At 39.4% G+C, this 12741-nt stretch overlaps 1 protein-coding gene across 2 annotated transcripts; it reads left to right on the forward strand.

Annotated features, from left to right (window-relative positions):
- The first annotated feature begins 1881 nt into the window (after positions 1-1881).
- Positions 1882-11247, forward strand: mlc1 (modulator of VRAC current 1). 2 transcript variants are annotated; one of them, XM_086029515.1, is made up of 12 exons: positions 1886-2137; positions 4584-4849; positions 5680-5769; positions 5889-5942; positions 6515-6616; positions 6739-6840; positions 6940-7011; positions 7083-7199; positions 9503-9559; positions 10124-10246; positions 10345-10509; positions 10679-11247. In XM_086029515.1, exons 2-12 carry the CDS (start codon positions 4592-4594, stop codon positions 10754-10756), a joined length of 1218 nt encoding a protein of 405 aa, XP_085885641.1. In that variant the 5' UTR covers positions 1886-2137; positions 4584-4591; the 3' UTR covers positions 10757-11247. The 2 variants fall into 2 exon arrangements, with proteins under 2 accessions (XP_085885640.1, XP_085885641.1); XM_086029514.1 differs by lacking the exon at positions 10679-11247 and having other exon boundaries at positions 1882-2137; positions 10345-10672.
- Positions 11248-12741: the final 1494 nt, after the last annotated feature.

The raw sequence follows: 12741 nt of genomic DNA on the forward strand, positions 1-12741 counted from the left end.
GTTTTTGGATTGTGGGAGGAAACCGGAGTACCCGGTGAAAACTCACGCAGGCACGGGGAGAACATGCAAACTCCACACAGGGAGGCCGGAGCCTGGATCGAACCCGCGACCTCTGAACTGTGAGGCGGACGTGCTAACCAGTCGACCACCGTGTCGCCTCATTGCGGAAAATAAGAGCGAGATGTTCGTTGTAATTATTTCAGTCATTGGCAACCATTTTGTAATCACATCTACAGTATGCTGTGTGCATCTTTCTCACTTAATAATGGAAACATCAAAACGTAGCAGATCTCCAGATCATGTGTCTTTTTGTCGTCCAACAAAGGAACTAAAACTTTGACACAATGCCAACCAGCCAATTCATCAATCCATTATTTACTGGGTTGTGCTGATTATTTTTTAAAAGAACAAATACACAGCAATAAAGTCAGTAGAATAAGACTATAGGGCAGTCCTTCTCAAATAGTCGGGCAGGACCCCTTGGGAGGGCGCACAGTGCGATGCCAACGGCAGACGTGTGTGTCCCGAAAATGAAAAGAAAGGTGAAGAGGCTAAAAAGCAATGTTAATAAAGTTGTTGTCAGTTGATCTGCATTTCTTTTCTTGTTTATAATGTTAAGAAAGGTACAATATTATGCAGAGGTGTACGTACAACTATAGACAAATGATACTAGTTATAGTCATAGCAGGGAGTTGGGAGCGTGAAGTATTTTCTTCTTCCTTAGGGGGCGTAACAGAAAATAATTGAGGAGCACTTTGCTAAGGTGATGCTAGAAATCATGTGGAAAGAAAAACAAATGGCTGTTTTTGAGCATTTTTTGTTTTCTTCTCCTTCTGTCTGGTGTTTTCCGTTCCAAGTTGGAAAAAAAACATGCCACTAACTTTGGCTGGAAAATCCCCCTCCCCCCAGAGGAAAACATTTTAATATGTTGAAAACTTAACATATCGAATCACACCTAAACTTATCTTGCTGACACCTTGCTGAGCTGAACTAACAAATTTGTGCATTACAAGACACCGGACAAACATGTCCTCTACGGGCTGTGAGCAGGCACAGAGGATGACATCATGCTTTGTGCAAGTGAATACCTACAATAAGTCCTCAAGCGTCATGACATCATTGCTGCATCATCATTAATTGACTGTCTCGTGTTCTCACTAGTAAATTCATTAAAGGATATACACACCTGTTCAGAGAAGGGGTGAAAAAAAAGAAAGAATCAAGTTGTGCTAAGAAAGAACAGGCCTATCTTTGTTCTCCAGCAACCCCCCTTAAAAGTGAATCTCGGGTCAGGCAACTGCTGCTGTGAATGAAAGGCTACCAAAGTAAAAGCAAGCATCTTATATACGGCCTGAGTAGGCTTATAATAAACCTGATCGAGCCACATAATGACACGGTGGTTGTTTTTTCCACTTCCGCTCTCCTGATTGACATTTGCACTGAGTCTGTCTGGCCTAGAAGCTATGCGGGAAGGGGTGAATGCCATTGTTAAGGTGTTGCTATGGTTACACTACCCATAGACAATGCTGCATTTAAGGTTTCATTGAATCCTGAGGTGCATGTACGGTGCAACTGCCACATACACTCAAGATGTCATGCAAAAAGCGTTTGCTTGAAACTTAGGAATCATTTTTACACAATGATCAGATAAGGAAGATCAAACTGTCTGTGTGTTACAATTTCCACTTTGATTCATATCTCGTGTTGTAATTCTTGAGTTCAAAACTTTCTGGGTTGCTGTGTTCTCATTTCTTAACAGAGACATCGTTTCAGTGTAAGGTTCAGTGGGAGTAAATGAGAGAATAAAAAGGATGTTTGCCCCCGTAACTCTGCCCCCAGCGCGAGCCCCCTCATACTGCCCTTGTTGTCATGCACAGGCACTCTCCCTTTGGAACAAAAACTTGGCTGGCAGGACAACAGCCATGTGTTTTAACTCCACACTTTGAAAAACTTTTCAGTTGTGTGTGCTTCTGAGAATGAGAGCGAAGAGGAGGGGAAGTGGGTGGCAAAAGTGAGATATGGAGCGTAGAAGGAGCTGCAGACCAAAACCAGCAAGCATCTATTGGGTGATTTGATATTTAGGATAAATCTGGTGCACAATATTTGGGACTATTCAACAGGGCATACACAATAGCAGGTAAGTGAACTCTTCTTCTAATCTTCAGTTTACTTTGTGGTCCTAAATTACTGACTCTTCAATTCTTCAACACTTGGTGTAAGTCTTCAGCCACCGGTGGTTTGTTTTTATTACCTTTTCACAGCAGTCATTTTGAGTCGCTAAAACAGAAAATACTATAAGACAGATATAAATGTTAACTATCATTGGATTCCATTCCAATTGGGATTCAGCGAGACTGCAACTTGATATACAATTGTTAAATTCCCTAATTTCAGTGTTTGCTGTGTACTTTTTTAGATACTGGTTAATTTCATCACGCTCTCTGTAAGAAGAATCCCAAGATACATTTCATTGCATGTAGAAAAACTAGTAAGAGTGTAAGTGAGGTACACTACTTAATACTTCAACTTTTTATGATATTATTCAGTTAATGTGTTCTAGTAGAGAATCTAGTAGATTGAGTTCCTTTTATGGTACAAATATGCATGACTTATTCGAATACGTATGAAAATGAAAGGATAGCTAAACAAACAAAATCAAACTAACATAAAAGTAAACTTTAAATAAAATTAGATTTTACATATTTGAGGAAGCTCCGCGACCCTTGTGAGGATAAGCGATATCAATAATCGATGGATGGATTTGGGGAAGCAGTAGGAAGAAGTAAAACCTATTGAGGCTACTCATATCCCTTCCTTTAAAAGCCTATATAATGTTTACAATACATACAAACAGTGGGGGGCTTTGGGTCTTTTCTTAGCAATTTTTAAGTGAGATTAAAAAATGGATTAATTAGATCAATTAATTATAGATCATAATTATTTAATCTCAATTTTTAAAATCTCTTGATGGCCCTAATATATATATATATGTATGTATGTATATATATATATGTGTATACTGTATATATATATGGTTATATATATGTATGTATATGTATATATATATATATATATATATGTGTGTGTGTGTGTGTATGTATATATGTATGTATTCTGATTATTAATTGAGATTAATTGATTGATTAATTTGAGTTCTTAAACGTTTGTATTCTTTTAACACGTAGCGTGTGGATGAACCATAGGCAAACTGCAGGGGCATGGCATTCCACTCAGCCAGTAGTCGTAGCAAAGTGGTTGTTGAACATGAGCAGCTCACCCACAAGCGTTCAATTGGGTTGAGGTCAGAATGGTTGGCAGGCCACACACAAATCTGTGGAGGCGAGCGTGGCCATCGTTGAGAAGTTCTGTCCCAGATCAGGGAGGTTTGTGATTGCTAGGAGTTGCAGAATATGTCATCTCTGCATACACATTGTCTTCCCCACACTAAATGATCTTAGGTGTTAAAATGGAATGTGAATATAAAGTACAGCCAGCATGTGGTCTAACTTCCAAGCAGGTTACCTCATGTAACATCTTTTTTTTTTTTTTTTTAACTGGCACTTAACACATTCAAACTAACGATGTAGAGAACAAGACTAAAATCATCATTAAAGGCATTTACCTTGTTTTGTCAATCTCGCTCCCTTGGTCAAATGACATTTAAGTGTTTGTTTATTTGTAATAAAATGAATAAAATTTTCTCTCTGCCTTGGTCAGATAAGGGTTTGTTTACCGGTAGTTCAATCTGGATACCAACAGCCCCCTCCCACCCGCCACCACCCACCCCCTCATAGTTTTTTAAAAAATAATTTCTTCATTCAAAAATCAGGGCACCGTTTGGCAACTCATCAGCCTTCTCGTTCTGTTTCCCCATGTTGGTGTCAATGCCTCGTATGTTCTTGGACAGGTTGAAACTGTTAAAGCGGAAGTCAACCCAAAGGTATTTTTTTCTAGAATATGTTCTATGCAGGCCCACTCGTCTAACCACGGCATTCTGATTAATATTGCGTTTGTGGAATATGAGAAACCCACCTGTTTTAGCTAGCTCAGGGGCTAGCTAAAAGCCCAAAATAGGCGGCCATTTTGTCACTTCTGTCGACTGAAGATCACATCCAAGTGACAAAATGGCCGCCCCCTGAGATGGCTAAAAGTGGGTGCATTTTACTGATTAATTTATATGCCACAAACGCTATATTAATCAGAATGTCGTATTTCAACTAGTGGGCCCGCATTCTGTTGAATATTCTGGAAAAAAATATGTTTGGGTTGACTTCCACTTTAAATGAATTTTGTTGCGCTGCCCCTGTGACATGACAATAACATTGATTTTAATTGCGACATGACCCTAAAGTATGTGTAATGTCATGGTAAAAATGTGCAGGATAAGCAATTTGTGAAAGAAAATTCTGTACATTTTACATGGGCAACGTACACACAGTACTAGTCCTGCTCATTCCACAAAGGCATGTTCCTTGCAAATGCAGCATAATTTAAAAGGCGGCTGAACAGTCTAACGCGCAAATCTGCCAAACAACAAATTTGTCAACTCTTTTAGTTTGTATATTTTCTATATCGACCAACAGTCGTAGTGATGCAGCGCGAGGAGGTGTCGGCACGAGAGGAGTTCACCTACAGCCCCATGTCCACTCTGGAAAGAGGCAGCGGCTCACTGGGAAGACGAGGCAGCAGGGGAGCGGAGAGGAGAGTTGACAGGGGGGAGCAGGATGTGTCCGAGCGGGACAGCTACACTGTGGATGTGAGGGCCAGTGACCTGCAGCTGGCCCAGCCGGAGCATTTAAAGCATCCCTGCTTCAGCTACAGGGCCTGGCTCTACAGTGTCCTCATAGGGGTAAGAGGAGGCACGGGATAGGATTCACCAATTCAGGCTATTACACACAAGTTTTAAAAGGTTGGCATGGTCTCGTTTGATGAAGGAGAACCCCGGGCTTGAAAATTTGGGTGTGATGGTGACAAGAATTCTATCCTCTGCTTCCTTGCTATGTTACAGAACAGAAAAAGTTATATCCATGCTTATTAGAATTCATTTTATAGCAAATTTGTTTTACTTTAGGATTATTGGGGGGCTATTAAACACAAAGAACTGGTAATGCATTACTGTACTTTGTAAATAAATTGTTCAGACTGAAGAGCAAGCGCAACCTGCTGCATGCCAAATAGGGAGCCTACATTTATCTGTACCGCATTGCCCTTTTTAAATAATTAAATTGTAGCATATCATTAATCACATTTCTTACAATAAGGCTCCCTTTTACCAGTCAAGAGGAGGCTCATGAAGACCACAGCATTATGACATACTAATACTGTCATTGCTATGCTTTAATTATTATTATTATTGTTTTTATTTTTCTATTTTTTTATTTATGTATTTATTTATTTATTTTTAATAAAGTTCGTATAAGGGCATCATTATTGTAAACAGGCAATGTATATGGATGTTTTGTTAGAATGCATTAATACATATTGATGAAAACTTGGTTTCTGATAAGAACATTTTTTCCATATATTCCAGTTAATTCCTCAAATTTTCCAAGGAAAAAGTCAGAATAATAACAATTTGCACATTGATGTCTACTGTATAAGAACATAATTATGGTGTTATCTTTTGCCTTTTTTCATGCATATATGCCCACCTGAATGGGTGTGTGTATGTAACCTCAGGGCAGTCTTCTCATCACCTCTGGGTTCTCTTTGTACCTGGGAAATCTCTTTCCTGTTGCCATGGACTACCTGCGCTGTGCTGCAGGCTCAGTAAGTGATATCAAATCACATTCTTATTCATTTTGACTGATTTTGACCTCCTCTAACAAAAGGAAACGATGTATGAAAGTGTATGCACTTATTTTGAAATGTGTGACTTTTCTTAACAGGGCATACCAGCAGCAATTTCTAGCTTTGCTATTGCCAAGAACAGGCATGTTTCAGTAAGTTATGCATATGTGTAAAGACACATTAATTTTAATCAATGTCAATCTTTATTTATTTTTTTTAATTAATAACACCTTTCAACCAAATGTGGTGCATGTCGCATAGCAGTATTTCCCAACCTTTTAATGAGCAGAGGCATATACTTAAATTAGAAAAATATCAAAGTATACCACCAAACAAAAAATGTCACAAAAACAACATTAACTTAAATAATTATGATATTGTCTCAATGTACTTCCAAATATACTTACTCAGTGTGAATTCTGGGACTGTTTAGTTGAACACAATACTAATATTCTGTTGTATGACTGGCAAAAGGTGGATACACATTGTTAATTGTGGCAATGGTGCATTCTGCCATCTAGCGGTAGAGCACTGAATTGTTCTGCCAGTTCTGGCATGGATAAATGAACAAACATACTTTATTTCAAGTAAGATTAGATAAATACTAATTTTTAACGAATTAAGTAGAATTTGATACTTTCCCGTGGCACACACTTTTATCTTTTCCACATTACTAATGTGTTGGAAATCACTGTCTGATTGTCTGTTTTCCTTTTTTCCCAAGGTGTCCGATTTCCAAGTGGTCTATGTGTCGACCTTTGCAGTGACGACCACCTGCCTGGTTTGGTTTGGCTGTAAACTGGTCCTCAACCCTTCAGCTGTCAACGTAAAATCATGTTCAGTCTTTTGCATCATGTTCAGGCTTTTGTCACGTTCCATATGAACACTTCTCAGTGAAATAAATTATTCCTGTCCATTTTCTTTTCTATTTTGTATTCCACTGCATAGATCAACTTTAACCTCATCTTGATGATTTTGCTGGAGGTGTTGATGGCTACCACTGTCATCCTGTCAGCTCGCTCTGGAGAGGACTGCTGCTGCCACAGAAAGGTTTGTGTGCGCGTGTGTGTGTGTGAGCGTGTCCATCTGATGTTATCCTCCATAAAGATCACGCACACTTCTGACTAGTCCATCTTTGCATTCCACCAGTCTGAGCCAAACCAGCGACCTTTGATTACAACCCCTGCAGTATTCCCCACTCGTCTCCTCAAAGCCTACTCTGTGAGTAGCTGTCAGTCATGCTGTCTCTTTGTGCTCCACGACTCTCTTTGACGGCAACCCATCTGTGACAGGTGATTGAAATCATCGTAGGAATTTCTGCTGTGTTTGGAGGTATCATTGCGCTCAACATGGATGCCTTGCTGCCTGGCCCTTACTTGTCCGTCACATTTTTCTGGATCCTTGTGGCTGTAAGTTCTGTTCCCTTTTTACAAGAAAATGTCATAGGCAACTGCACGTTGTGGTAACTAATAGGTAGTAAGAGAATGTATTATTTTAAATAACAACCAATATGGTACGGGCACATGATCAAATCTTTGACTTTGACTACTAGACAAATCTCACAAATGTGAGTACACCCCTCACATTTTTGTAAATATTTTCTTACACTGTATCCTTTCATTTGACTAAAGAAATGGCACTTTTTTCTTACATTATAAAGGAGTCAGTAGCAATAAACCTTCACTGTCTACTCTAAATGCGATTGGTTGACAACCAGTTCAGGGTGTACCCCGCCTACCACAGCTGGGCATTTTACTAAAATGTACCGGTTCGTTTATCGCCTTCCGTCTGCAGCCAGGGTACCCTTCAGCTGTCCGTCTATCTGCCTTTTTGTCTGGCCGGACCAAATAGCAATCGCCTATAGGCCAGTCCGCCTATCATTTTAAACTGGCTTCCATTAAAGTTTCCGTCTTCCAACATTGATCAACTTCCACATCAAAACCTGGATGGACAATTATTTTCTAAAATTAAACGACAATAAAACTGAACTGCTCATCACTGGACCCAAATCTCTCATTAGCTCGTACAGAAATTCTCCGTCCTCATTGACAGCCACAAGGTTACCCCCTCACAAACGGTTCGCAACTTTAGTATTATTATGGACCCCACCCTCTCTTTCCAATCCCATATCAATCACATCACCAAAACACCCTTTTTTTCACCTCCAAAGAATTGCACACCTCCATTCTGCAAGATCTCAGCTGAGCTATTCATTATTTCCTTACTTCCAGACCAAACTACTGCAATAGCCTCCTCTTTGGACTTCCCTCATATTATATCACCCCTATCCTCCAAGAGCTTCACTGGCTCCCTATCCATCACCGCATCCAACACAAAGTTCTTTTACTGACCTATAAGTCCCTCCATAACCTAGCCCGTCCTTATCACTCTAACCTCATGCAACTCCATGGTCCCACCCTCCCCCTCTGTTCTGCTGACTCCACCCTCCTCATGCCCATCACCCGCGCAAAACACCGTACCTTGGGAGACCGAGCCTTCGCCGCCGCTGCCCCCACCCCCAGAATGAAATTGTCAAAATTTGCCCATTAGGCCATTTTCAAACTCAGTAAAGGTACAAAGTTTCGGGTGTGAATTGGGAGCAGTTATGTTAGATTGCCAACACCCTCAAATAACTGAGCCGCTGCATGCTCACCAAGGGGGTCACCTGTCAGTTTTCAAACCAGACAACAGACACTGCTTAAAATGTATCTGTGTGGCTCTCATACAAAAAAAAAAAAACTCTTCTGAAGATCAGGCACAAGAAAGTGCGATAACAGTTTTCTACATACAAGCAGACAAAGATCATGGATTACTAGATCCATGTTCTGTGGTCTGATGAGACCAACATAAACTCACTGTTTCAGAAGGTGTCACCTGTAAGTGGGGGAGTAAAAAGACAAGTGTGTCTATCTCTGATAATGTCAGTAAAAAGACAACTTTATTATCACCTAATTTGTGCAGATTTAGGATAGATAATGAAGTGTATTCTCTAAGTTTACATGGTTCTTGCTTTGATAAAGTACAATGTGAGTTTAAAGAAGAGCACACGAAGAGGACCACTGGCTATCTAAAAAGAAAAAAAAAATCATAAATAGAATAGCCAATTCCTTGCACTGATATTTGGTATCATCCCCTGAAAGTGTGGGGCACAGGGGTCGGCAACCCTTTTGAAGCTGAGAGCTACTTCTTGGGTGCTGATTAATGCTAAGGGTTTTTACACACACTTCTAAAACAATACATTTGCTCAAATTACCTTTAGTAATGTTATAATTATTTTTCTATCAATTCTTGATATTCATTTATGTGAAGACACTGATCATGTTCATGATTTCTCTCAATAATTAGTTAACAGATAAATATTAGTATGTAACATCTCTGCCAATGTTCACATTTTCAAATGATCAATTTTCCAATATTCCCAGGGTATCACATTGTCCCATTACTACCGCAGTTAGCTATTTTTAGACCAGACCCGAGGGCCATTCATGTGATCCTTGGAGGCTACCAGCTGCCCGCGGGCACCACATTGGTGATCCCTGCTGAAGAGGATCGGTTGGCGACCAGACAAAAAACTCCAGGAAGAGTGAATTCCATTGCTTCACATGGAGTACAATAAAACAGACATACTATCATCGGAAGCTTACATTAGTGTCTTGTCTCTGGGCCTTGTCACTTATTGTACATATTGGATGTGATCTGTTCATGTTTGCAGTGTTTTCCAAGTGCAATTGCCAGTCACGTTGTGTCAGAATACCCAAACAAATGCCTGGTGAGTACAACATAACATTGCACTGTACTGTAAGCATTAATAATGTCTAATGCACTTTAAATCTATTTAAAGTGTGGCTTACAAAACAAAACAATTCCTTCCACCTGGTACAATTTGATCTGGTACACAATCTCCTGGGCTTCAGGGTTACAATCAAGGGTACCAAAATAATGGATCCTGACACATTTTTTTGGCACCCTTCCATTTTGGTACAAACCATTGTGGTATAATACATAAAGGGTGGAGCTTGAAAGAATGCAGGCTGTTGATTGGTTAACAAGCATCTGCCACTTACATGCGGGACAACAGCAATTGAATGCAAACAACACACTCAATTCTTTTTCCTCAAACAAACCTGACTTCTGTTTGTCATAAGTCCTCTTCAACCACTGTCAGTCATGGGTCATTCAACTAGCCATCACTTTATTACCTTTTACGGCGCACCTGTCTCCAACTATATTTTAGAAGGCAGTTAATAGGGACCAACTTGCAGCTTTAAGTATGAATAAGTCTCCCTCTGTAGATGTTTTCTTCATGTTTTGCTCTCTCTCTGGTGTCATTCAGGTGGAGGTGCTGATCGCCATCAGCAGTGTGACATCTCCTCTCCTCTTTTCAGCCTCTGGCTTCCTTTCTTGCAGTGTCATCAGCTTTATTGATATTTTTCTCCATGATGTGCCTACAGCAAAGGTGAGTCGGATAAATCTATTTGTCTTTGACCGCTTAGAAGCAGAAATCCCGAATAAGTAGTAAAAAGAATCACTTACTTGCACACGGCCATGCTCCAGCAATCCTACGACATCTTGCTGCTGATTCTGCTGGTGTTACTGCTGGTGCAGGCCATTTTAAATTCCGCCACCGTGGTGCATTGTGCCTCCTACAAGAGTCAGCTCCGCTTGAGGGCAACACAACAGAGTGACGACAACATCGCGACCTCCAGCCAGTTCTGTGGGGTACACATTGAACAAGATTTCCATGTGTTATGTTTTTTTGTATGCCTCTCATTTCTGCTTCCTCTGTTAGAGCAAATACAATGTTAATTCACACCCAAGGTATTATATCTTTTGATATGCTAATGCTCTTCTTCTTTACACTTTATTCTCTTTCTCCTTGCTCTCGCAGCAACCATCCAACGGAGTGCTGCAGAACTTCAGTAAAGACAGAACCCGTAAGGCAGTTATGGTGCAAATCACTCAATGACCACAATACATGAGAATGAAACTTTGGAGGTATAAAAAGTATAAAGTAAATTTAAACATGAAGTTATCATGCAAGCAAAATTATGTTATATTGTAAGTAGTATTTCTACATCGAGTTGTTATATTTGTAGTCACCAAGAATTTGATTAGACCCAGAATGTCACCTGTAGCAGATTTAGATTTTTGTTTGTTTCCTCGTAAAGGACAAATCATCCTGCAGCCTTTCTTTTTTTTTGTTTTTGGAACAGCAGGGTTATGACAATGATGGTATTATTGTGTATGTTTGCATTTTTTTCACAAGGACATGGTGTAAAACACAGTATCACTGTACTTAGTGAACTTTCTTTGTATTTGATATCTTTAAGCAATAGTAAGTTTTGAATTCTTCAATACAAGGCAGTACATGTATTCCACAGCATAATGTAAACTGTTTCATTATAATGATGTACATGCAACAAATAAATTAACTGGAAATGTCCAGATACAAATTTACGGTAAGTGTGTATCAGAGTATTTTGGTTTATGGTTTGCTTAGTTACACCCCTTAAAATATGGATGTTGGACTGGTTGCCGGAAAGTTGTTGGATTGCCTTTTTACCAAGGCACTGAAACCAGAATTTAAATTTTACTACTGTATACTTATTATTATTAATAATAATAATTATTATTATTATCAATTATTACTTATTAATTATATAATTAAATTTAATGTAATTAATATATCATTGTAAAACTTTTTATTTTTCTAATTATTTAGTATTACCGCCATGGTTAGCTTTCATGATCATCTTAGATTTGAGTGCACTTAGCAAGAGAAAGAGACGACATTTAAGTCTGGCATTCAGTATGAAGAGCAGCTTCTCTAACCGGCACAAACCGGCTTGAGGAAGAAAGCTGACTGACTTGTGGATTGTCATCAGCATCAGGGCCGCCTCTGCTTTGCAGAGAAGAGAGTAAAATTTGAAAGAAAAAAAACAAAACAAAAAAAAAACAGCTCTAACTTTTTGGCTTTGGAGTTCAGCATGGACGCTGCATTGCTCAAGTCATCTCAGCAGCTGGTGCTAATTGTCCTGAAGACCTGTCCCCAGTCTATCTATTTCATTAAACCAGTGAAATCCACAACCTGCAACTTGATGGTAAGGTATCAAGAGTACAATATGAATCATGACTATGTTATCAGGGATATAGATGTTTTGAATACTACTAATATTTTGAATGATGGCTCCGCCTGTCTATATATACAGACATATAGCTCCCTATATCCAATACAAGAGCTATAGTTCTGTTTTAAAGCAGAAGTCAACCCAAACATTTTTTTTCCAGAATATATTCTATGCAGGCCCACTAGATGAAACAAGGAATTCTGATTGATATTTCGTTTGTGCAATATGAGTTAAGCAGCAAAATGCACCCGCTTTTAGCCATCTTAGGGGGTGGCCATTTTGTCATTTCTGTCGATTGAAAATGACATCACATATGCTCAGGGCTCAGATGATGAACAATATGGCTCAGCTTCAGAAAACAGGTGAGCTGTGATTGGTCATTACTTGAGCGCTAAGCAACTTCTATGTCATTTTCAGTCGGCAGAAGTGACAAAATGCCCCTGCCCCCGAAATGGCTAAAACCGGGTGGATTTCTCATATTCCACTCCAGCATACATACTGACTGTTGTCCTATTTGCTTATTTACACGATGGGTGAAATATGCAATTATACACAATAGTGCATATTATGCCACCCAATGTAAACTACTACCACAACAATTGTTCAATGAATACACCTTGAAACTAGCATTATACTTATTAAGGCTGAATTTTTGATACATGCTCATCACCTATACTGCCTCTCATTATATGGTTTACCTAATAAAAAAAAATGTCATGAGTGCACACTGATCTCGGCGCTGAATGACGACCACACTGAATGTGGAAAATTGGAAATATGACTGCAAATGGGAATTGGCGGGAATACACAAGAAGATCATCAA

Source organism: Filicampus tigris, chromosome 4, assembly GCF_054856515.1.
Source record: "Filicampus tigris isolate MCC_2025a chromosome 4, RoL_Ftig_1.0, whole genome shotgun sequence".
Taxonomy (NCBI): Eukaryota; Metazoa; Chordata; class Actinopteri; order Syngnathiformes; family Syngnathidae; genus Filicampus; species Filicampus tigris.

Bases quoted from the DNA above. Each gene is read 5' to 3' on its own strand.
- mlc1 (XM_086029514.1), top strand. From the start codon at position 4,592: ATGCAGCGCGAGGAGGTGTCGGCACGAGAGGAGTTCACCTACAGCCCC. The intron at 6,617-6,738 runs GTAAAATCATGT...TCCACTGCATAG, and splicing joins TCAACCCTTCAGCTGTCAAC to ATCAACTTTAACCTCATCTT. The intron at 6,841-6,939 runs GTTTGTGTGCGC...GCATTCCACCAG, and splicing joins ACTGCTGCTGCCACAGAAAG to TCTGAGCCAAACCAGCGACC.